We start from the raw sequence: 26,464 nt of genomic DNA, 5'->3' as shown, positions 1-26,464 counted from the left end.
TAAAAAGTCAAGCACCTCCTCTGGGCTATGAGTATTTTCCAGTGCTTCTTAGAGAGTAATTCTAGTGCTTTGTAATGTTCAATAGTCAATAGTATTTGAGAGATTTTTCCCTAGTAATCAGACATAATTTGTACTGGTATAAATACAATCAAGAAAAGGGACAAGAGTAAAGTGTAATCTCACAGTCCTCTCTTACTCTACGTTCAACATGGCTCTCTATGAATAAGATAATATTCATAGGCAGCATGATGCCAAGGCACCGGTGTGCATACTGCCACACATATACATAGAGAAACTGCATATATACAGAGAAATCTAACATATTTTCAAACTTTGGACTTCAAGAAAAGGATGTAATTGAGATTAATTTCTTTTTATTAATATTTCTCACACAAGTATACTTATGAATGTTATTTTATAACATAAATTGTGTGTATATTTTTTTCTATCAGCAAAATTATTCCTGGCTTGCATGATACAATTTATTATATGTGTTTCCATTCTGACTGTATTTACCAAATGTTAATATTTCTGAAGTCTGCCTGCATTATAAAATCAATATGTATATTTAATGTTGGAATTTTCTGCCCCCAAAATTAAATCAGTGAAGATTCTTACAACCTGAGAATTGTGGAAGTATGGTAAATTATTATTTCATGATGATTCTAGCTGTTTAGTCATATGGACAGGTTTGAGGAGGACCCACCTTATTATCAAACATTACACATAATTTGGACAACCAGATAAACAAAGAGATTACATAATTTATACTGTTTAATCAAGTGTCCCTCTGAAGCTTTCTTTTCTTCATTGATCACTGGTGGGCAAAGAAACAAGTGAGCAGCTCTTACCTTCTCACATTGAGCAGCAACAAACAATGCATGAGGCAGAGAAGGAAACTGGTGTTGGAGTTGTAGGTAGCAAAGATAATATCCCAGTGTTCCCATAGAAAGTCTAGGATGCTGAGAAGGCTGAGGCATTCAGAGAGGGACTGCTGGGGCTTGGAGAGGCAATAAAGAATAACTTTATTTAAACTGCTGTATAAAGCACTGATGACAACGTCCCTTTGCGAAGAGGCGTTCTTGATGACCTGTGACATAAAATAAACACACATATACAAACATACTTGTGAACACTTTACTATTTTATAGATTGACCCAGTTAGTTAACTATGAAAATAATACAATCTCCTTTTCTTTATTTCAAAAAGTGGCATGATCTAAAATTCAAATAGGATAACCTTCCTGTACCTTTGAGTTTCTATTAAAGTGAATGATCAATAAATGCAATTCAAATTGTTAGATTTACAAAAAGTTGGTGTAAAAAAATTTTTAGGTTCATCACAGTCATATTATGGAAAATAGACAAGAGACCAGAGATTGCTGAAATACAGGTAAAATAGTTGTCCTTCAGTATGTAAGATACTATTATTAGTGTCTAAATAAAAAAAAAACCACATTATTAACTATAAATACTAGTTATTATGTACAGAGTGTTTATACTATTCCAGTTTTCACGCTAAGCATTTTGCATATATTTACATATATTGCCTCATTTAAGCATCCTAACATCTTGAAGTAGGCACTAAGATTACCCCACTTTAGGAATAAGGAGGCTGAATGAAGGTCAGAGATATTAAGTGGTCAATAAGGGTCAAATCACACAAGACACTTGAGCCATGCTCTTAATCATCATATCATATAAAGGAGATGGGAGTCCAGTGAATTTTAACACATGATAAACTTAGATGGGTAAGGCAGAAAGTCCTGATTTGTAGCCTTAACAGTAATTGGTCCATCCATATTTTTTGGTTTCATCAAAAAGAATTTATAGAACAAAAATTAAATGCCAAAGTTTTCAGTCTATTAGAAAGATATTTGTTAGTTATAGATTGCTCTCTTAGAATTTTGTGGGTACTGCAAGTAGTTATACTAATGAAGTTAAGTTTTATTCAAATCTGTTGTAATTTGAAATTCATGTGTTTGCTATCATCTCCTATGCCTTATATGGGTCATATCTTTCAAACTGAAGTTAAGAGTTATGAGAGTCACAGGTAGTGAGTAGGAGAGAGAAGGATGGTAGATGTGGACAAAACTGAATGTCCTTGGGCCTGGCACCCCCTAAAGACACATTAGCCTCAAAGGGCATTCACTTTTTGGTATTAGCTCTATGTGTTTTGACTATTGGAAGCTGTTGTGGGATGAATGTTTGTGTCTCCTCCAAACTTTGTATGTTGAAACTCTAATCCCCACCCTGGGGGTGTCAATGACACTCTCCCTACGGGGCATGAAAAGGAAGGAGAGCGGCCCTTCTGGGTTCTGCTGCAGAGGGCATGCCAAGAGCTGCTGGCAGGAGTTGCGGGAGGCAGAGTTTGGCTAAGTAAGCGCTCTCTGACAATCACAAGTGTCCCACTGGCTGGGACCACTTGGTAGCATAGTGAATGCCTCATGCAGGAAGAATTCAAGGAGAGAATGAATGGTCACTTGATTGAAAAGGTTTCCAGAATAAAATGGGAGGCGAGAACTAAAAAAAGAGTTCAACTCTAGGTTTCTGAGATTGTATGATTCTGTGTGTGTATACATGTATAATAATAAACGTACACACACTTATATTTAAGGGTGTATCCATGCATTTGTATGTTTGTAGATATATCTGAAGACAGAGCACATGCAAGAATAATAGGACTAGGTAAATATAGACTCTTGCTTTGATTTCAGGAAGGCCCAAAGATGACAAATGGAGGTGGACACTAAAGAAGAAAATTACCTAGATCTTTTGGAGATAAAGATGCTTTTGGCACTTTCTTCGTTGATGAGGAATAACAAAAGTTAATATTAAACCAATAATGACAATAAAGACCCAAAGGAGGTGTGTAGAGTTTAGGAGGGGCAGAGCTCAGTTGCCAGCACAGGAGACCATGGCTCCGACTACTGAGACAGATTGAGGTGAAAGCCATGCAGGGCACTCAACAGCCACCAGGCATTGCCTGGGCCATAAAGGTCCTCTTTCTTCCTCCCATTCGTCTCAGATTCTATCTTCAGGAAGGACAGCAAGTTGATCTGGACCAACTGTATAGCCAGAAGCATATCATATAGACACTTGGTCAGTCAGCAGGAGTTTTCATACCACTATGGCCAGTCAGGTATTCTTACCACCATGATGTGCTCCGTGATGAAGAGAAGGATGTGTCTGGGGTCTGCTGAGAACATCCCACTGTATAGCTTCTCTACCAGCTTCTGGGCGAAATGGGAGATATTCATAAGTGAAGGAGCAGCAGCAGCTTCTGTGTTTGGCTGAGGCTCTTTACTGCCTAAGATGGAGTGAGAAGATAGACCAAGTTCATCAAAATCTGAATGGCTTTCTTTCCACAACAGTCTCCAAACCCCTCTTGTTAACCAACCATATCTCACTCACCTCTGTATACCTCATTATAGCCCTCTATATACCCTGTTGCTCTGAAGATGTGGTCTTGCAAACAGGTACCCAATGAGCACACATTATTCAAAATAAATTAATCTTGAAACATCTAGTCAATGACATAAACCGAGTAGGGAGGAAGTAAATACAGGGTAGCATTTCTTCCAGTGACATTTAGAATGAGAGTGGAGGAAAATTAGGTAGAATGTAAATAGGAAGGCTGTCACAGTGACCCAAGGCCCTGCTTCACTGTAAGGCAGAGAATAAAAATGTAATGTGGATTATCTGTCTGTGCTCACCAGCACAATGGGCATTATCCTCAAAAGTGGATATGATGATCTCAGCTAATCCTGATAACAATCCTCTGAGTTAGCCATGATTGTTGTACTCACTCACATGTTTGGGCACCTGCCCAGAGTCATGCCGCTGTCCAGTGACAGAGCCAGGATCAGAACTGGGACTATCAAGCTCACACTTTTCACCACTCTACTCTACCACACTTCAGATACACTACAAGAAAGTTCAATGGTCAGGGTTTCTATGTTGTGGCATAAGGAGGAATCCAGAAGATAAATTCTGTGGCTCAGAAGCCACAGAAAGTACTTTGTTTAATCTTGTTGGAAAGGTACATTCTTCTAAATGAAGCCTCAATCTGAACTTCTTAGGGGCAATGGCAATATCTTCAACCAGGTTCATTTGTTTAAAAAAATTGTTGTGCCCAGGCATAGGTGCAAAGAATAAGATGTTGAGCAGAAGAATGTTGAATTCCAGTTGACATTTTGACTTTCCTCATGGGAAGAGGACACATTCTACTGAAGGCAGAGGAGAACTGGTTTTATCAGAAAGAATTTCTGTTTCCAAGTGGCCTAACAGCGGCAAAGGTGTCATGAAAAAAGCAAGCATGCCTTCTCTGGGGCTTCTGGACAGGGTCAGTAAACTCTTGTTGCAGATTCAAGGAGGAACTGATGTGTAGGTGAAGGATGTCTCCCCATGGCTCTTGGAGTGCCCTGCAGCACTAAGGCCCATGCTTCCTCTAGGAGACTGAGGTCAGTGGCTGGTGGGCACACTGGCTTTCCTATTCAGCTGTTGGTATCTTTGTGTCATAAACAGGGAGAAGCAGGTCACCCCCCACTCACCTCTGAGCATTGACATGTCACCTTCACTCATGACGTGAAATATTTCCATGGTGGAGAGCAGGACCTCAGATTGGAAGTCTCGCTTCTGTTGGCTGCTGGCATTGTCTGGAGAAGCCTGAAAGCACATCCAGAACTAAGATAGCAGCCACATAGTTATCATATCCTCTTAGTGCCTACTGGGTCACCCTGCCTAGCCTATATGCTAATACCACAGCTGTGAGGAATGCTGACTGCCAACAACTCATAACTTCCCCTTCTCCAAGGCATTGTCCTCTGCTGACCAAGTTGCCTCACCCAGGAGGTGATTCTCACTTTCTGGGGGCAAGGAGGCAAGTGGGGGTGACCCATAGACAATGACTACCTAGTAGGTGGCTCAAGGTAGGGCCAATTCTGGGGTGCAGATAGCACACAAATGTTCCCCCTTGGGACCAGGCTGTGGCTGAGACGATTTCCTGGTTAGATTCTTCCCCATTCTCCTTGCATCCCTTTTCTGCCTCCCCTGGGAGCATAGCCCCCCAAAATCACTCTTTACAATCTATATTTCGGGATCTACTTACAAGAATCTGGCTAAGATCTGCCTTCATTCATCTATCCACTTGCTGCTGATGTGGTCCCTGCTCTGCCAGGGCCTGTGGTTCCTGGAGGATAAAGATTCTCTCCCAAAACATCACTGAAGTTTTAGGAGACATTCTTGACCACCAGCTAGCTGCCATCTACAGGCCTAGGTGAACTCTCACAAGAGATAAGCCCTCAGATCTCCTTGTACATACCCTGCCCTCGAGGTGCCTGTGCCCTCCCAAGCCTGCTCCCCCAGCACATGGCCCAATAGCATCCTTTCCATTCACCTCCAGGAGCACATCCAGTGGCAGCCACTGCTTGGGGCTGGGAGCTGCCAAGAGCTCCCTCAAGAGTAGCTGCATGAACTCCCTTAGCTGTTTCCGTAAGGGATGTGACTTGGCAGGAGCCTGTAGACCCTCCGCAATGCTGTCATCTTCAGCTTCAGCCCTGGGACTGCTGGTGTTCTGGGCAGACTCAGTTGTGACCCCCTCAAAGACAAGAGAACCCCAGCATGAGTGGCCTGGCTTGCCTCATAATGCTTTCACATCTATCTCTGATGTATGCATGGGCAGAATTCTGATCGAAACATTAACATGTAAGGAAATTGAGGATCCGCAGAGATAGACAACTTGCTCAGAGTCCCATAGCTCATAACGTGGTCTGTTTGTGTCCCTGAACCCAGGATAGGTGGGAGTCATAGGAAAAAGCTGAGGGAACACTTGGCAGTGAAGTCTAGAATGTGTTCTGGGCAAGTCTCTTCCTCTTGGGAGCCACAGCTCCCATCAGTCAATACTAAAAAGAATGTCACAAAGACATGTGAGAACACAATGAAAGAATAGTGAATGCCACAGTGCCTGACCCTGGCATGTGGTCAAGAAAGCTGATTCCCACCTAAAGGAGCCCTCACCTTTACTGCCTGCCAGGCTCTGCTGTTAACAAGTTAGGACCCTTGGGTGAAAAGGAAAGAAAGAGGGCTTCAGCAAGTCCTGACACCCAAGTCCCTGAAGCACCTTGGACTTCACTTCTCATTTTTATGTTTATAAAAATATTGGGAGATAAATGAGACTGGCATTGTTAACCCAGCTACATGTAGAAAGACATGGAGATGCTGGGAGGCTGAATGACACGCCCAAGGACACTCAGTCATGTTCTTCTGTCGGCACCTCCCTTTGCTCATTCATAAAATTAATGCAGGCATTTGTAATTAAACCATAAAATGAATGTAATGGCACCTAGGGAGGTGGCGACTGTTTTAATTAGCTCCATGTGGCCTTGGCTGGAAAGCTGCCATATAAATTCCCAGCAAATTGAAGTCTTTTGTCCACCAGGCTTCTATGTGAAGAGGGTCTGTCACATTTTCTGAGCAACGAAGGCTTTTTGGAGTCGACTTGGAGCTGGAGGTATGGGAAGAAGCACTATGGAATTGGAGCCAGAAGCCCAGGGACAGAGCCTGGCTCATCTGAGGTCTCGCATTGGGGTAGGGTGACTTTGACCAGATGCTCCCCCAGGCAAAAACTGCTGAGCTTGGAGAGGAAGAGCCCTGGGTCAGAGCGTGCTCCACCTGCTGGCAGAAAGACAGCTGGAACTTTGACTCAGCAAATGGTGAGCCTGGCTTGCTGTGTAGGGGCTAAGACGGGGATCTGGGCTAAGAATGTCAGAACCTCAGGGCTCTTGCCCCCTCCAGAGGATCTGCTTAAAAGTATGGTAAGGGACAGTCTATGGAATTGTCCTTTCTCCCTACCTGGCCTCTGTACGCAGATTCCATCCCTCATTCCTTCCAGTGTATTTTTTTTCTTTACTATTACTTTTCTGGTATGTTACTTTAGTTGATGATAACCCAGCAAACCATTTTATCTTTTTGAAAATCTTCTAGTTTTTATATTTAGTCCTTTTATTAAAATGAATAACTTTTAAATTTTATTTGGCCATTTAATTTTATTTTAAACTGACTGTGATAGGATATAAGCTTTCAGCGAGAGAGTGGGTGAGTAGAGAAGGGGCTATGAGAAGAGATGTGTGAGGTTTAAATCTTGGCTCTGTTACTTACTAATCACATAAACCATGTGTATTTCACTTTCTCAACCATTTTGTGAGATAGGTCTTATGGCCCCCACTAAAGCCTTTCTAGGTCTCAGCTTCCTACACCACCACAGAGGAAGTGACGAACAGGTTTTTCCCTTTACCCTGATCCACATATGCTTCTCCCAGCTCCCAGACTCTCTTAGCCCACTGAGTTCCACTGACCTGCTGGAAATAACTCTCGGTCTCAAACTCAATCACATTCCTTCCCATAGCCCCTACTCTTCTTCCCCTACTCATACCTTGTCCTCAAGACCCAGCCAGTCCCTCTGCCATCCCAGCCACCCTCTGACTGCAAGGAGTCCCAAGTCATGGCCTGCAAACAGGATGGAAGTCCTGAGAACAAAAGGCAGAGAAGGACACTCTTCCACTTCCCCAGCCAACCCCTACCACCTCTGGTGCAAGGCCACAGCCTTCCTGGGATGGAACTTGTTGTTTTGCATGATCAATGAGAGGGTATTCCATATAGAATTGGACTGCATCTACCATCAAATTTCTCATTACTGAGATTCCTAACAACTCAAAATATTTATTGAATCTCAGAGTTGAAAATGACCTCAAGCTGCATCTCAGCCAAGAAAGGAAAATTACCCAAGTTGTTTACTTACTGTTTCAGCCAAGTTACCTTAAAATGTATTTAGTTTGGGGGGCGGGGAAAATTTTGTCCTTTGCTGTTGAGGACTACGATACTCATCCCTTCTCTCATTGGGGTAGGGTGGCGGCATCTCCTACCTTGTGAGTTCCCAGGGGGAAGGCGATGGTGGCCAAGGTCTGGAGGAACTCTGGGGCCCGCCAGGCCGGATCCTGGGGGTAGGTGCTGTGCACAAGGCCAAGGAAGTGTAGCACACTGGCCGGGAAAGTCTGTGCCCAGGCATCGTCTCCACAACCTGTCAGGGGCTGAGGGCACACTTCATGAGAGGCATGCATGGGATCCAGAGGATTTGAAATCTAGGGAGACTTCTTTTCAGAGACTCTCAACCAGACACCTCATTGCAAGACCCCTAAGACTATGGATTGGCACAGAATACTAATTATCAATTGGGGAAGGGTTTCACATGTGCAGGCATTGTTCTGAGGGCTTCACACATACTACTCTTCTCACCTCACAACAACCCTTCGAGGTAGGTCCTACGTTTATCCCTATTTCACTGATGGGAAGACAGAGGCATAGAGAGGTTAAGTAGTAGCTTGCCAAAAGTCACCCAATGGGTAAGGAGCAGAGGGACAGGTGACGGCAGGCAATCTGTCTATAAAGTCTACCTTCTTCTCCATATTACTTCTATGTGATTAGACATGCATGGCCTCTGTGTTCAGGGAAGTCTCCAATCAAGGTCAACACCAGCCTTCCCCATGCCCAATCCTTTACTCCTGATTCTAGACACTGCCCTGGCTGATATCTAGACAAATCCTGTCCAGAGCTGGCAGAACTTAAGGAGACCCTTCCCCACCAGCCAGGGATCTGGAATGGATCACATTGTACTGAGCTGATACCCATTACCCTGAGAGGACCTAGGCACCTGTCTGCCCCCATACTATAACCTGGCCTCGGACACCTGGTGAGTCTCCATCCTGGCTGTACATTAGTGTCCTGCTAATACTCAGTTCCCTTGACCAGCTGTGCATCTGCTGCTGCCTGAGGTCCTGCTCTATTCAGAATGAACAGTCTGGAATTTAAAATAGACCAACCCTTCATAGTCATGCTAATAATGAGACGGAGTGACACTCAGGCTACTTTTATAGATGTTACAGGTGGACACATAGGGTCTTCCTTTGGCCACTTACTCAGCCCCAGCCCCTCCCACCCATGGTTTCTTCACTCCCCCACCAGCCTGCCTCAAGTCCCGGCCCCGTGCACATGAATCAGAATGTCCTGTTTACCAAGTAGATACCACGTGTCTGAAACTGAGCCTCATACTAGAACACTCAAACCTAATTGTAGAAAGAAAGGCAATGTACATGGGATGATTAGAAAGCAGTTTAAAATCTCATTCACAGGATCCTTTGAAGGTTTGATATGGGCCAAGCAGGCAGGCAGGCAGAGAAACTCCTTCTGAAGTCCCCTGCATCTGGCTTTTCCACCAGTTTTGTAGAGCACAGTATTAAATTTCCAGATGAGTATCAGAGATCAGAGTTCAGAGAATGTTTTCTGGAGTTAGTCTGCCTAGTTCAAATCCTGCCTCCACCTCTAATTAATGATATAGCTCTGGACCAGTTCCTTAATCTCCCTACCCTCCAGTCCCAATTCTATAAACAAGAATTTAATATGATCTATTTCATAAGGTTGTTTTGAGGATTAAATGAGATATATTAATGCTTCAGGCTCATTTTCACAGTAACTAGCACAAGGTAAATGCAGAAGAAGCTGGGAGATAAGATCAGACAGAGAGGCCTTTGACTTCTGGAAGAGAAATTTGGATTTTATGCACTGAGCAACCAGGACCCTCTGAAGGTTCTTAACATGGCCATGACCTGGAACAGATTGCTAATGCTGGACACACATGCATGCACCATTCCCTCACTTCTCGATCTTGCAGGAGTGAGTTAACCTCTATAGCTACAGTTTCTACATTTGTACTATGGAGATAATGTTGTTTCAAAGGATTGTTGCACACAGAGAAATGACTAACATCTAAAAGATCAACAATGCAATAAATACATTGGCAAGGACATGGAGTACCTAGAACCTTCCCAGAATAAGAACCGGAGAAAGTGTAAATTGGCACTTCATTTTAGAGAATTATTTAGTGATATCTACTAAAGCGAGTCCTGTGTATAACTTATGAACCTCGATTTCTCTCGGGCATTTTTTCAACAGAAAGGAATATGTATGCCAACCCAAAGATATGTACACAGCATCTTTATTCATAATATTTCCAAATGGAAACAACTGAGAATAGATAAATAAATTATGATCAATTATCACAATAAAATACTACTCAGCAACAACAATAAAAGAATGAATTACTGACATGTACAACATTATGAATGAATACCACAAACAGAATGATGAGTGAAAGCAACCAGATGCAAAAGAGTATATATCATATGATTCCATTTATATCAGGTTCAAGAATAGGCAAACTAATCTATGGTAAGTTACCAGTGGGCAAAATAAAGTTCCAAACAAATAATAAAATAAATAAGAAAATGAAATAAACTGAGATCTGTTAGAGTTATTCACTACAATTAAGTTTCTGGTCTTTTTCTTTCATCCTTCTAGTTTTTGCCTTTTATATTTTGATGCTTGTCCACTGTATTTGGTAAATGATGCTTTCACAACAGATCATTGAACCAAAATAATTTTTGAGTGACTTTGCTTCGTTACATGTTTGTTAGATCCCAGAAGGTTGAGTCATGTTCATTAACCAGCCTATGAGTCACATCTGTAATACACCAGTTAACCATTTTATGTTTGATATTATAATGCAAATGTTTGGTCTTATTTTTTACTTCTCTCAGCATGCTATATGTTTTCTTTAAATGCTTTTGTTATTCTTTTTGTTTGCTTTTTTAAAATAATATTAATTGATTAGAAAAGTACCAGACGCCTTATGCTGCAAAAAATGTATATAATTTTTTTTTAGGCATCCAAAAAGTCTTCTGGCAAGAGTAGGCCTACAATGGAACCATGAATAAGTTCCCCAAAGAAGGGAAGTATACAGATTACCTGCTCTACCTAGAACAAAACAAAACTGGAAATGAATAACAATGATAAAAAACAGAGTTCAACCACATGGATGCTGAAAAATATGCGTCAAAACAGTCTTTAAAACTACAGTCACAGAAACTCTAGAAAACAATGAAAATGAAGATGCCACATACCAAAATCTTAGAACTAGTCAGGAAAAAAAATCAAGAGGAAGAGAAATATATCCAAAGTTCATTCTTTAAATAAGTCCACAAGTCCTCAGCTTTTTAAGGCAAAGAGAGAGCACAAACTTATAAATTAAGAATAAGAAAAGGAAAATAATCACACTAAACTTTAAATAAATTAAAAGAGACCATTTGTGAAAATTGAATAAATGGGAAGATTTTTTAAAATATGAATTACCTAAACTAGGTCAAAGAAACATTTAAAAGCCTAAATAAGGCAATAATGGAAAAATAGCAGACCCAAAAATTTTATGGGAACAATTTACTATGGATTTAACATCTTAAAATATAAAGAAAGGTGAGCAGTTTTTTAAAATAAAACTAGTATAATATTGATATTAAAACCTGACAAAGCTATAACAAAAAGAAAACTGCAATCTAATATTATTTGTAAATATGCATGCAAAATCATAAATAAAATATTTATAAACAAATAAGGGAGCATTCTGAAAGAATAAAAACAAAGTGACTCAGTGAGATCTTTGCAGAAATTCAAAGAAATCTATTGATGTAATTCATCATGGGTAACAGGTTAAAAAAAGCATATGACCATCCAATTATATGCTAAAAAAAATACATAATAAAAATTAAATACATTCCTGTTTTTTTTAAAAGAGCAAAAATTGTGGTCTGTACTTTCCTAGCATAATCACACACAGAGAAGATACAAAGGGGCAATTCAGAGTATGATAAATAGATGGTTAATAAGAATATGAAAAAAGATATCAACTTCAGTAATAATAAAAGAAAAATGCTCAACTATGAAATCATCACCAGTTTGGCCATGTTGTTGAGGATCTGAGAACTGGCTGAACACTTCTATACAAGATGGTGAGATCTATCTTAAGTGGAGGAATGTATGTGTGTAAGGTCTAATGCAACCTTCCTGAGAAGTTTATCCAAAAGAAAACACATAAAGTACACTTTGCCTCACTATCCCACATCCCAGAAATTACACTAAGGAGGACACCAAACTAGAGAGGAAAGATGTCTCTTAAAGAAAGACTTTTGAGAACAATAATCACAACAAGAAACAACATAAAATTTCATCTACAAACAGATGATTCCCATGTATGTTTATTGGCATGAAAATATATCTATAATATTTCAAGAAAAAAAAAGGCAAAAAGAATTTATGTGGTCTAACCCTGTGTAAGTATGTGGTATAAGTTTAGAGAGGTGTCTGGAAGAATATTCCTCTAAAGTTTACAGCAGTTATATCTGGATGAGCGTATTTCAGGTAATTTTACTTTTTTCTTTTCTCTTTTGTTTATACTTTAAATGCATCATTTTACAAAAGCAACAATGTTCCCACGCGCAACCGAGCCTCCAGTTGCCCCTGGAGTCCACAGAATGATGTCTGAATTTTTCAGCCTCCCATTCAAGTCCCTGTAGATTTGGTTCAGAATTACTACTGATCACAGGCACGTGGCCTTCACCTCTTCATACTCGCCTCCATGTCTAAAATAACCTCTCCACTCACCTCCAGTGGATCTGGAAGGCCTGAATTGAAGGCTCTCCATGAAGCCCCTCCATGTCATGTCTAGAGTTGGCAGACATTTGTCTTCTCTAAGACAAGTCTCTACCTCACAGATTACTCACATGCAAGGCCCACATGTCCCTTTTCCCCTTCCACAGGGTCCTCAAAGCTTCTGACCTAAAGCAGTTGCCCAGAAATATTCCCTTTGACTAAATGCACGGATCTCCTAATGAAAAAAGTTAAATTCTTAAACAAATGTAAAATAGAAGTCTTATGGCAAGAGTGAGTAAACCTCATTGGAAGCATTTAGGCTGGTTTTTCCATTGTGTACCTAAGTTATCTCCAGGAACCTGCCTTGCCTCTTCTATCAAGCCTTCTGAATAATACTTGCTAATTGCTGGCATTTCTTGGAAACTACTGGGAAAAGTCAAGCTAACCCTTCCAAACTTGTCTTCCCTTCTGATCCTTATCACAACATGTGGAGGATGGGTCTTACCTGGCTCATGGTGGCTTTCAGCATTCCCAGGAGCAGCAGGGCACCCTCAGTACATAGTCCAACCCGGAGGACTTCTTCTGTGTGGTGCTTCTGCAGGAGCCACTGAAGCATGGCATCCAGGCTGTCCTGAAAGAGGAGGCCAGGGCTACAAAGAGACCTGCAGCTACACACCAAGGAGACCAGCTTTCCAACCAGTACACTGTTTCCCAGGGGCCCCAGTGGGAAAGAAGAGCACAGTAACATCTTATGGGGAATTTCAGCTCACTCAGTACATAAGGGAAATGCACACCTCCAAGAAGGTGCTGAAGACCCCACTAGTGACTCACGTCGAGTTTAGTTCTTTTGGAATGCTATCACAAACAATGTCTCAATCAACTTTAATGAATCTTTGTAAATGAGATTACAGAAGATATATGATGAATTTATTTGGGAAGAGTGCAGACTATAGTGGAAAAAGCATTGGTTGACAAGCAGCATGATCTAACTTTGCCTCTTTAATAGCTGGGCTTAAGCAAGCAATTCAGCTACTTGGCAGTTCAGTTTCCCTCTCTGTGAAATGTAAATTACATTATCTACCCCATGGGATTGTCATAAATATCAAGTAGAATAAAATATGTAAAACATCTATCATGGGTCCTAACACTTAGCAGATCTTTGTTCCCTAGATACATTCTTGGAGAAATAAAAATACAAGGTTTTGATGAACTTAGCAAGAATATTCAGAACTTTATTTTGAAGTGAGATCTATAAGACTATTAGCATTATCAAGATTTAGATCTATCAAGTATAAGGATGTGCAAGAGAGGTGCATTTTTGTGGCCTTTCAAGCCTTGCCCTCACCCCATTTCAATTCAGTACAGTTTACTCAACTCAATTAAGACCAAGAAACAATTTCTAAGTCTGCTATTTGTCAGGTGGCCAGGAAGATGAGTAAAAGGTAGGTCTGTTCTTAAGGTGCTCAGTTCCTAAGAAGGAAATATGTAAATATGTCTGTGCCACATAAGGCAAAGCTATGCTAGGCACGAAGGAGAGAATGGTTCTCTCTATCCAAGAGGCCTAAGCTGGAGATGGCATCAGAGGCAGATGATGGTGGAAGAAAGAGCTCATTAAAGGCACAGAGTGGACAAGCACAAAGTAGCTGGTTCTATTATGAAGACAACTCAGGAGGATCGCAGCATAAAGGGCAGGTAAGTGAGGAAGCTGGGCTAGAGAGACTAGTCAGACACCCAATCACAAAGAGTCTTGATGCTGGATATAGAGTCTGAACCTGATCCCACAGGAATGGGAGCCAATGAAGACTTGGATTTGGTGCAAGTGAGTGAGTAAGTAAGCATAAGCGAGTGAATGGTAAGAGGGTATATACAGTGAGCGTAGATTCCTCTCTGGAGAAATTTGGCCAAGGAAAAAGAGGAGCGTGAAAAACAGGATAGCAGTTGGTCAAGTGTGTGAGTCAATAGGGCAGCTTCTGGTTTTCAGTGGAACATAATTTATCATACCGATGGTCTATGAGGAAAGAGTCATTAAAAAGAATATGCTGAAAATACATAAAAAGAAGGGATACGATTGAGTAAAATCACTCAGGAAAGAAGTGAAAGGAATCCATATCAGCTTTAAAAAGCTGTCCTTGGCCTGCGACAGTGGAGAGAAGATGATGAAGAGGGTGATGGCATAAATAGATGGTGGAGGGCAGGATACTTAGGCAATACCCCTCTTCTGGGCAGCCTCCAATCTCATTATGAGGTAAGTCATCTGAGCAAAGGGCTGCTATGGGGCAAAAGACTCATAACATATATGGTTTATATCAGAATGTAGGGGAATAGCAGGGGCATTACTAAGGTAAAGGGACATGTTTTTCTGAAGGCATTAACTGAGGCTCTAAATCTGTGGTGACTACACTTCACTTCTCCATGCCACCCCCATCACCATGGATTTCCCTAGCCCAAAAGGAGAAAAAGTTAAAAGTGGGATTGATAAAAATGGAGACCTGCTAGAGATGACTATGGGAGGCAGAGGCGGAGGAAGTCAAGGGTGTCCATAGAGCCAGCCAAGGCATGTTGACTGCTAAATAAGGAAGTAAGTCAAGACAATGGAAGCTGAAAGAAGGGGGCATTCAGGAAAGGGTGGAGTCTTAGGGAACTGCCTTGGTCATGTGGAATCAGAAAACTAAGTGTCATTCCATCTCAGGAGTTCCCCAAGAACCTACTTTAGGCTCGCCTGTCAGCTCTGTAAGTGGTGTCTGAAGGAAGAAGGTGGACACGATGAAGTAGACTTCCGGAATATGAACGTGGTGGACCAGAAAACCATTCAAGATGCGGAACCCAGGAAGAAGGCAGGGGCTCTGGTCAGGCGAGGGAGAGTAGCTCTTCAGGTTATCTGTAAATCAGGTGGAAGGTGCACAAAATCCGATTGAGAACAACTGCTATTGCTTCTCGTCAAAGTGGGGATGGGGCACACGAGGGAATTCCCTTCCACCCACCCATCTCGTAGAAATCCAAGATAGAAATATATGTCATAAACAGATGAGCACAAGAAAGTACTCAGCAAGAATTCTTTCCCCTCTTCTTGACATGCTCATTCATTCATTCGTTCATTCATTCAAAAACAGATATTCAGTGCCTATCACCTTAGAGTCAACAAGGCAACTCTGTATCAGGCAACAAGGACATAACGTTCTGACAAAATATACAGGATCCCAGGCCCTCACCAAGTACTTAAAATGTAGTGGGAAAAACAAAAATTGAATGATTAAATATCAAATAAATATAGATTTGTGATAAGCACTATAAAGAAAAATAATAGGAACAAAGAGAGTGTAACAGATGCCCTAAGGAGGACCCTCATCTCTTGGAGTGACTTTTGAACTGAGACCTTGAGGGTGAATCCACATTAGCCAGGACAGGCCTGCTGGTGTTGTGGGTAGGAGGAAACGTCCCAGCAAGAGAAAGAGAGACTTTGAGGAATGAAAAGAAGCCCCCAGGGTCTGAAGGACAGTGAAGCCCTCGAGGATCTTGAAAGGAAAATCAGAGAGGGCTGGGCTAATCAGGAATCAGGGGTCAAGGTGATCCTACTGCACCAGAGTCCTGAAGGTCCCAAGATATAAGGAGATTGGAAGGTCCTCAGTCACAGCCCATGGTGAGCTGGAGCCCGGCCTCCTGGAAATGGCCGCACACTCACCCATCACAATGTCCATGCCTTCAGAGCTGCGTTCCACCCAGGATCCTGCAGACAGGCCATCTTTAAATCGCCCTCGGAGGGAGAGGCTTGACAAAAAGTGCAGCAGTAGCTTTAATCCCAGCACAGTAGTGCTGGGATGTAGGTGACCCTGCATGAGCAGCAGGAACCAGTCAGGTGCCAGGTTCAGGAATACCTCTTCCTTTGTCCTGGAGGATCAATAAATGCAATAAATAGTCTCTCGGTCCATGAGCAAATGACATGTCTAGAAAATACAAATAATGTCCAGATTCACTAGTCACCTAGGAAAGGCAAGTTAAGGTTAACATCTGGATATCACTTAGCAGAGTACATATTGCATTTTAAAAGTAGTAAATAAAATGCTGGCAAAATTACTATGAAATAAGTGAATTTGTCTACTAATGACTGAAGTGTAAGTTGGCTAAAGCTTTTCAAAGCAATTGGAAAGTACGTACCAATAGATGTAAAACATATAGGCCTCTTGACAACTCTACTTAAATGATAGTTACACTTAAGCAGTGTCCGAAAGTCACCCATTTAATTACAACAATATAGTCATATAAAACACATAATGGTTATTTACCTCCCTTTTAAATCCACTTGTCAAAACTAATCTAAACAGAATAGTTCAATGTTTTTCCATCTTTATCAATTTAGACAAAAAAAATACATTATTAACTGTCATTTTCAAAAATGAATTTTAAAATGATGTGTCTGGTGAATATAGACTTGCTAAAGGGAACTGGAAGGCAGTAATGTGGGCAGCCAATCCTCAGAGGCAAAGGCTCAGCAAAGGACCCAGCCTCTTTGGAGCCAGGGAAGGATCCACCTGGGTTAGACAGTGTTCTCGGCGCCAGGTGCCAGAGTAGGCATGGTGAGGGTATGACTGCTAGACCAAGAACCAAGAGATTGTTCTGTCTTCTAGCCTTGCTCCTGAGTTTACTAACTGGATGACTTTGGTAGAACTCTTGATGTACTCTGGTCATTTTCCTCCATAATGGTGACGGTGATGGTGATGATATGATGGTAATGTTGATGGTGATGAGTATGATGGTGGTGATGGTGATGATGATGATAGCAGTTAGCTTATGAAGTATGTATAGTATTACTGGCCCCATGCCCTGAGCTATCCACATATTAATTTCCACCTATGACAGTTACTATTTTTATCCTCACATAGATAAGTAGAAGAGAGGCACCAAGGGCTTAAATTACCTCCTCAACATCCCTGGGAACAGTGCTTGGATTTTAACCCAGGAGGTCTAGACATCCAAGCCAAGGTTCTTAAGCACTACACTATACTTCTTTTCAACCTTTCAAAAAAAAAGGAGGAGGGAGGGTTTGAACTAATTCATCTCCAAGTTCTCCAGTTCTACCATGTTTTGATTCTAGCAACATAAAGACTTACCAGCTGGCAAATTTTGAAACATTATCTGCAAAGCTGTTTTACTGAGGGGTAACTCCCACCCCCATTCCTCTCACAAACACACACACACTAAAGTGTCAATTTGGCAAGAGCAAGGATCTGGATTGACTTGCTCAGCATCACATCCTCAGATCAAGAAACAGTGTCTGGCACAGAGTAGGTGCTCAGTTTTTGAATAAATGACTCCAGGATTGGAGGTAAAGCAAGTCGTCAGTGGGAGAGAGTTAATGGAATTTTATGATTACAAGTTGTTTGAAAGTTAAGTGAAGGCAGATACTTCTTTTTCCAACTTGAAAAAATAACTAAGTAACTAATAGTAAATAGCAGAATTTGGCAAGCCTTTTCCTTGATAGATGCTATTTAGGCTAACCATTTCTCCATTCTATTGTCTGCCAAGTACAGGACATCAAAATCAGTAATTGTCACAACTGCCAAAACAATAACAATTATACTATAGCAATGGTGACAAAAGGAGTTTATTGTAATTATACCAAATCTGTTTTGAGTTACTCATGCCCATTAAACATTCACATCAGAATATCTTAGGGCAAGGTCTGCTTTATTGGGTGGAGAGAATATAATTTTCTTTCTGACTAGTGCAGGAAGCACACTGCAGAAAGCTGACTCGGAGATGCTAAACTTTTCATTAAGAAAAGGTTTTAATACTGCACCCTGTATGAGGCAACCTCATGCCAAATTGCACTTCCTGGAGCTACTTACTCAGAGGACAGATGAAGTTGGGAGGAAGATATTACATTGAGCAGCATCTCCAGCAACTGGTTTCTGAGCCAGATTGTCTTTCCAGATGTTTGGCTTCCAGCTACAAAAAAAGAAAATTTAGATTTGAGAGAAAACGGACGTAAAGAGACATAATATTTGCTGCAGTAAGCAATCATATTCACCAAATGCTTATTTCACCCAGGAATTGGGGACAAGACTCTAAATTTTGGCATTCAACTCTAGACTTCAATACAATGCTTTAAAATTTTTTCAGGGAATGTTACTCAAGTTCTTTTTAACTAGAGATGTTTTCAATGCTCCCCATCCCCCCAACAATCCTAAAAATGATAAGATCAAATTTATCTTCCAGTAGAAGAAATATTTTTAATTATCATAGACCCCAAAAATTTTAAACACGTATTATGTGCTGGGTATTATGCGAGGCATTGGGAGCACAATGTGAAGACTATGGTGCTCAGTCTTGGTTCCTGCCCTCAATTTACTTTCAGGCTAGGCCTTTGGCATGACAATGCTGCAGTAAAAATAGAGCTTAAATTATAGCAAGAGGTATATAGATCCAGTGGAGGAAGAAATTTTACTTCTGAATGTTGTTAGAGCCCCAAAGGACATGTTAACACTGTCTTAACAGAAAATGTTTTTTAGACAAAAATTTCAGAATGGAGTCCATATAAAAAGGAGTGTTGACTAAGTTCACTGCTGGCCCATTATCCATTCATTCCTTCCTTTGTTTGGTCAGTTATTTTACAACCAATTCAGAGAACAGAACTGATGAGGCAGCTTGAGAAGTGGAGTCAAATTCCCCTCTATTTGAATTTTTGCCCCATCTCTTATTAAGGTTCTAATCTCTCTAAGCCTCAGTTTTCTCTCCAATAAGACAGCAATAGTAATTTCTTTGATTCTTGATCTAAGGAGAAGAGAGAATTTAACTAGATTGAGTAATGCTCAATTTTGCAATGATAAGAATGTTCTATATCTCCCGTGTCCATGCAGTAACCACTAGCCTCATGTGGTTATCCAGCACTTGGAATGTAGCTAATGTGACTGAGGAAGTGAATTTTTAATTGCATTTAATTTTAATTAATTTAAATTTAAATGGCCACATGCGGCTCAAGGCTCCCATCCTGGACAGCACAGATCTGGAGGACCAGGGCAAAACAGACTGTACTTGTTCCCTCACACCTGCCCTAGCAGAAGGAATGTAGAACACTTTGCAGCTGCTATTCTGCACCTGGTTGGGGAGAAAGACACTCAAAGAAACAAATCAAAACCTGTGTATCTGAGGAAGCCCAGGGACTTGGAAGCACAGAAGAGGTCATTTAATGTGGCTTGGTAGACTAGGAATGGCTAGCACAATGGGATGAAATAGAGAGTGGGGTGAGGCAGGCCAGATATTCCTATGAAGGGAACAGCACATGCAAAACATGGACAGAGAGTAGATCATCATTCATTAGGCCTGCAGGTGCTTCAGAGTGCTGAAGTTGGGGCTCATCGGGAGGCAAGAGTGGGAAGATTCAACCAGGAAGGTAGGCAGGGGCTGGCACATGAAGGATCCTATCTACTGGTCTACAGGGAACTAAGTTTTATCCTGGAAGCCATTCCAGGTAGTTCAGGAAAAATATACAGTTTAATTTGATTTGTGACCCTATAAAACTATGTCCTCACAAGCCACTATTTGGGAACAACTGCTCAGCTCAACTATTGGTTCCTTCCCCTTCCTTTGCCTCAGCCTTTCCCTATACAAAATGACCCCACAACTTGTAGCTCTCAGGGACATCGTGAGTGTCATCTTGCTGTCTTTGGACTGGTGTCTGGGAAAGGTCTTCTCACCAGGTTTGGAAGGCTCTGGGATTCCGTCCACGAAGATCTGCCTCTCATCCACCGATGAAGGTTTGAGGGTGTACACAACAAACAGCGCGACTCTTAATGCAAAGAGAGAAGGACACACTCAACAGTGGGCTCAGCCGTGTCTGCTGAACACATGTGAAGGTTTATCTACACAGATCCACCCAAATGTGGCTACAAGGGTGGGTCTGAGGGGAATCACTTTATTCTGTGATCAATATAATATTTTCAGAGACTTCTAAAATCTATCAGGATTCATCAGAGCAGTGAACTCTGGTTCTGCCAGATCAATAGAACAGATAGTGCTGAAGACGGAGAAGGCTAAATGTTGTGCCAGCTGGGACTATCCTTTGCGAAGTTTGCAAAAGACAGATGTGTTGGGCCATCAGCTGGTGGCAATGGTTGTGCTCACAGAAAGTCTTGAATTCTTGGCACAATAGGTGTGTCTGAGCACCAGAGAGCATTGAAAACATAACACTGCTACGGAGTCTCACACACACACACACCCTTTTTTTAACTCTCAGTCCTGAATAGAGCCCACTTGGAAGGTTCCGATGAATAGAACCTGCCACTGCATTGAAGGGTAGTGATGCTGTGTTGAATGTGGTCAAGAGAACTGGGGGTCCCAAAGCTCTACCCTTCCCCCCAGGAAGCTTGGCATGATACCTGAGCAAGTCCTGGATGTTGAAGTGTCCTCTCAGCTGACAGTCCAGTATGGCAATGATGATGGGGATCTTGGAGGGGGTGAGGCCCGGCTCATTGAAGAGGAAGAGGAGCTTGGGTATAAGCTGTGCCCGGTGAGCAACTTCAGCATTCCGGGGTCCTTCCCTGGTGAGCCCAGGAAAGACGTAGTAAAAGCTTTTACTGGAATGAACCAAATTTGCTTTGTTTCTGCTAAAAAGGTTTTCCAGGCTGTGCTTGCTCTGTTGCCCTCTGACTCCAATGTTCACTTAACAACTTGTCAAAATACTGTCAGACACCCATCGAGTATGTGTCTGCCAAGTGCCAGAGTCACTCTTGGATGAGGCTCCTGTACTCTTCCACTCCCTGGAAACTGCCTTCAAAGACAAGCCCCAGATATTGACTTTTAAATTCCAAGCCTCAGGGAAAACTAATGGTGGGCTCAGAAAATTCAGAACAAAGACAGCAGACTTGAGTGTGACCACGAGCACTTCCCAACAGCCAGGAGCACAAGGCCCTTGGCTAGCCTGTCTGGTGTGTGCTCTTCCTGCCCACCCTAAACCACAAAGTGGATGAACATGCAGCCAAGAGTCAAAGGGGAACAAGACCGAATTCAAACATCCATACTCCCCTTCTCAAGATAATCACAATGCAATTTCCAGTAAATTCTACTTCCTCTAACAAAATAGCTCCCAGGTTAAATGTTCACCTCTTAGAAAACAACAGGTACAGAGAGAAAGTAGAAAATGAGAACGAAAAAAAAAGGTGGAGGAGGATGAATTTGAGTGGATTGCTCCCTCCTGAATTGTCTTTTCAGCATTACCACGTTAAATTCTGCCAAGCTCCATATCTCTGACATGCAAAAGAGGAAAAGCTAGCCCAATCTGTGTGTGACATATGTCCATTGCCTATAAGCCCCCACTGTCTTTCATAAGCTTTCTCATCACAGCACCGAGCAGCCTGTTTTTCTGTATTCCTTCTCCACAGGACTGTGTCTTGTTCTTCTCCTAACTTCCAGCACTAAGAACCCATGTGAAATGGAGAGGGTTTATAATAGATATTCAATCATAAGTGGCTAAAGGAAAAGATATTTACAAATACATTCAAAACACTGAAGGTGCTAATGACCACTGTAACAACTAGACCCAGGAGGATAGTATGAACATGAGGAAAGTTGATATGTTGGCTTCCCTACCTCCTTTCTTCCTTATTCTGATCACAGCCCCTGGATTTCTTTGGGAACCACTTTTTTCTAACTCCCTTTCCACCTCAGAGATAAGGTCTTGTTCCCAGCCTGGCAGCAAGACCCAAGGTGCCCCCATGAAATTCCACCCTATTGCTAGGACTGTGGAGTAAAAAGAGAAGAGTAAGAAGCCTCTCTGCTAATTGTGCTGAGTGGAGAATATGCTCCAAGGAGCTGCCCAGCAACCACCTTCCTGTCACAGAAGGCCTGCTGAAATACCAGTAAGCAAAAAAGTGTAGATAAGATCAGTGACAGATCTCAGGTAAAGAGATATGAGTGACGCCCAGCTATGGGTGAAGATCTGCCCATTTAATTGTATGAGCAAAAAATTCTCTCTTTTTCTACTTCCTTTCCTCCCTTTTTTCCTTCCTTAAGTTGGTTTGAGTTATAGTTCTGCCACTTGCAACCAAAAGAGCATTGACTAATTCAAAATGTGACTTGGAGAAGTCACTTAGGGGAAAGTGGGTCATGCAGCAGATGGCACACAGAGAAATGTCCTCCTTTGCTAGCCACACTTACTGAGCCCTGAGAAGGTGCTAGTTGCCAGGGCTGGAGAGGCCTCTCCCAAGGCCCAAAACCAGCAGGTGAGACAGATGTGCCCCCACATATGTAAGCATTGCTATAGGCTGAATGTTTGTGCTTCTTCCTCCAAAATTCTTGTGTTGAAACCTAACCCTCAGTGTGACAGTATTTGAGGGGCGGGGCTTGGGGAGGTGATTAGTTCATGAGGGTGATTCCTCATAAATGGGCTTAGTGCCATCATAAAAGATGCCAGAGAGCTCCCTTACCCCTCTACTAGGTGAAATTATAATGGAAAGACAACCATCTGTAAACCAAGAAGCGGGGTTCTCACCAGACACTGAATCTGCTAGTGCTTTGATCTTAGACTTTCAGTCTCTAGAAATGTGAGAAATAAATTTCTGTTGTTTATAAGCCACACAGTGTATCATATTTTTGTTATAACAGACCAAATAGTCTAAGGCAGACATGCTGCCATCAGGGGACCTAGTGCTCTGGGAGTGGCCGAAGGCTGTAGTTGCCAAGCCACTGGCCATCCTGCTCTCTCAGTCTCTGTTCTTGGCATGAAACCTTTGGTTCTAATGCCAAGGCTGCCAAAGCTCAGCCTACCTTGGTGATCGAAGGATTTCCACAAGATGGGAAAAGAGAGAGAGTTCCAGGTTGTCCGCAGTATTCATCCAGAGCTGAAAGACAACAAACACACTGAAACCAAAGCATGTGAGAAAAAAGGTTTCCAGGCAGTGTGAGCAGAAAGGATGCTAAATGCAATCTCCTTGGTTTGGAGTCATTAACACAATTTACCACCTCTAGAATCAGACCAAATCTCTTGACAGCTAGAACATAGAGGACTCCTGTCCCAGGGGAAAGCTTAAGCATCATTCCTCTCCTTCCCATCTCTCCTACCGCCTGGTACTTCACTGTGGGTCTAGAGTCTTACCAAGGACACCTACTCTAACCAATATCTGTCCCGTCCTGGGCCTTGCAGCCCATGTGTCCACACACCAAACATATCTCATCCTGCAAAACAAATGCCAGTGTTCTCACAGGTTCCACTCACCACCAGCAAGTGGTAGGACTAGAATTAGAAGCTGGATCTCATCTTTCTGGTTTTATACTATAGTAACTACACACCCATGTTGTACATATAGCACTTTCTTCCTAAAACCTGCAGCATAACCCATGTTCCCTTCTCCTGTACTACAGAACGGTGAGTGACACAGATGTGAAATGCACTGAGATCCTGAGAGTGAAGGTCATCACTCAAATTGTTTTCATTCATAGTAAACAAAATGCAGCTGCTAATCATACTCTGGGGCCAAGTTGATGATGAGGCTTCCTGTCTTATTTCTCCTCTTTAGAGAGCTCTACTATTTCTTACCTCTAAATACTGACATTTCCTAAGGCCCATATCTAGAAGGTTCAAACATGGGATTACAATAGTGCATCCATATAGCAGCAAAGAGAGCTCACACTTACAAATGATACCATTTCCTGGAGGTAAGAAGTGCCATGTAAAGTCCTAAAATGATGTTATTTGCATTTAGTAGATGAGAAGAGTGAGGCTCATGAATAGACATTTCTCCAAGGAGGAAATACAGACATATGAAAAGATGCCTAAGGTCACCAATCATCAGAGAAATGCAAATTAAAACCACAATGAGATAGCATCTCACACCTGTCAGAATGGCTATCATCAATAAATCAAAGAACGATGAGTTTGGCGAGGATGTGGAGAAAAGGGAACCCTCATACACTGTTTGTGGGATTGCAAATTGGTACAACCACTATGGAAAACAGTCTGGAGGTTCCTCAACAAATTAAAAATGGATATACCTTTTGACCTAGCAATTGTATTTCTGGGTATTTATCCAAAGGAAACCAAACCACCAATTCGTAAAGATTTATGCATCCCTATGTTCATGGCAGCACTATTTACAATAGCCAAGATATGGAAGCAACCTAAATGCCATCAACATACGATTTGATAAAGACGTTATAGTTCATATATATAATGGAATAATACTCAGCCATAAAAAAATAAAATCCTACCATTTGCAACGACATGGATGGACCTAGAGGTTATTATGCTGAGTGAAATAAGTCAAACAGAGAAAAATAAATACCATATGATTTCACTTATATGCGGAATCTAAGGAACAAAAAGAACAAACTAATCAAAAACAGAGTCACAAATATAGAGGACAATCTTAGGATAACCAGAAGGGAGGTGGTGGGAGCGTTGGGAGAAAGAAATGAAGGGTTAAAGAAATACAAATTAGTAGTGCTAGATGGTCATGGGGATGGGAGAATGGCATAGGGAATTCAGTCAACAGCAATGTAATGGGTAGGTGTAGAGCCAGAGGGAAGATAGAGTAATCAGGGGGATCATTTCATAAACAATATAAATGTCTAACCAATGTACTGTATACTTGAAATTAATAATAAAAAAAAAAGAAGAAGAGTGAGGGTCATAGAGACTAAGTAACTTGCCTGGCACCCCACAGTTATTAATTGACAGAGATTGGCTTCAAAGCCTGGTCTGTCTAACTATGGAGCCCATCCTCTTGCCTCTTCTCTGTGTTCCCCAACCAGGCACCTTCTGTAGACAGTGACCCACAGAGTCAATAATCAACCTCACTTGAATGAAGTAGGTGGCCATGACTCTATGCCCTTACTTATGATGGAAAATGAAAGAGCCTCAGTGGACCCAAGTTTATCAGGAGGCCCTTGAAGGCAGAGACCATCTCTCTCTAATCCCCAGGGCTTAGCATCATACCTACCCCATAGTAAGCACTTAATAAGAATTAATTAATATTTTTAAAAGAGTGAATGCAAAGAAAATCAAGATAAAATAAGTGGATTGCTCTTAAGCCAGAAATAGGCTGACAGATTTTCAGTCCCTGTGAGCAGTCACTTCTTTGTACACACAGACGTAGGATAGCTTTCATTTGGAAGAGCCGGTGTGGGTTGATGTGCCTCCAGTGGGGTTAGGGGTAGGTAAACATGGCACCTCAAGATACATGTCTATAGGAGAGCAAGAGCCCTGCACACTTGGAATATTCATTCATAAAGGCAATCACTGAACAAATAATATGCCAGGCTCAGTTTGGGAGCTGGGAAAACTGAGAAAGTAAAACATGAACCTACCCATCTAGTATTCTGCTGTGCCTCTTACCTTTTCTACAAAAGAATACCCCCCATTTCCTTCGCAGAGCATTAGAACAAAAAGAAGTAGTCACAGCACATTTGAGGATGCCTAACCCGCTTAGAAATTATTTTACATAATACCAAATATCTAAATTTGGGGAAACATAGATAAATGAATCTTTTACTTGTTATCCTGTCACATAATCTTTAAACTAAAGATTGAGATGTCTGGATTAGATTTTTTGAATATCAAATGGATAATGTGTCAAATTGTACCCTGTCCCCATACCTGAGACCACCTCACTCTCAGGGTGAGCTGGCCTGTCCCTTCTCCAAGAAACCAAAAGCTTAAGACTTGAATACCATCAACTTCGTTTCTCTCCCTACTTCTCTACATCCCTTCCCTCTCCTCCCTCTCAACTGTCTCAGTCATCATGGATCCCACCCCTCTCCTGTAACTCATTTTCTCGTCTCCAAATTCGTCCTCTCCTTTAAGGATTTGTCCCATATACGGTTGATCCTCCCACTGGCATTTTTTAAAATTCTTAAAACTGCTTTATTTTTTTTAGTTTTTCAATTACAGTTGACATTCAATATTATATTAGTCTCATATGTACAATATAGTGATTCAACA

General features: G+C 41.7%; 1 protein-coding gene across 1 annotated transcript in view; it reads right to left on the bottom strand.

The window, feature by feature from the left end:
* The window catches only part of WDFY4 (WDFY family member 4), a 265,837-nt gene that overhangs the window by 151,034 nt on the left and 88,339 nt on the right, over window positions 1-26,464 (bottom strand). Inside the window, exons 25-36 of the mRNA XM_025050333.1 lie at window positions 23,293-23,366; window positions 20,907-21,068; window positions 20,226-20,317; window positions 18,378-18,477; window positions 16,214-16,419; window positions 15,243-15,412; window positions 13,040-13,165; window positions 7,923-8,087; window positions 5,399-5,599; window positions 4,554-4,668; window positions 3,153-3,310; window positions 852-1,090 (exon numbers count right to left, since the gene is read on the bottom strand). Coding sequence (XP_024906101.1) covers window positions 852-1,090; window positions 3,153-3,310; window positions 4,554-4,668; window positions 5,399-5,599; window positions 7,923-8,087; window positions 13,040-13,165; window positions 15,243-15,412; window positions 16,214-16,419; window positions 18,378-18,477; window positions 20,226-20,317; window positions 20,907-21,068; window positions 23,293-23,366 — 1,808 coding nt within the window. The remainder of the gene's footprint in view (window positions 1-851; window positions 1,091-3,152; window positions 3,311-4,553; window positions 4,669-5,398; window positions 5,600-7,922; window positions 8,088-13,039; window positions 13,166-15,242; window positions 15,413-16,213; window positions 16,420-18,377; window positions 18,478-20,225; window positions 20,318-20,906; window positions 21,069-23,292; window positions 23,367-26,464) is intronic.

This window comes from Pteropus alecto, unplaced genomic scaffold (assembly GCF_000325575.1).
Source record: "Pteropus alecto unplaced genomic scaffold, ASM32557v1 scaffold287, whole genome shotgun sequence".
Classification (NCBI taxonomy): Eukaryota; Metazoa; Chordata; class Mammalia; order Chiroptera; family Pteropodidae; genus Pteropus; species Pteropus alecto.
This window is presented reverse-complemented; position numbering and strand designations above follow the sequence as displayed.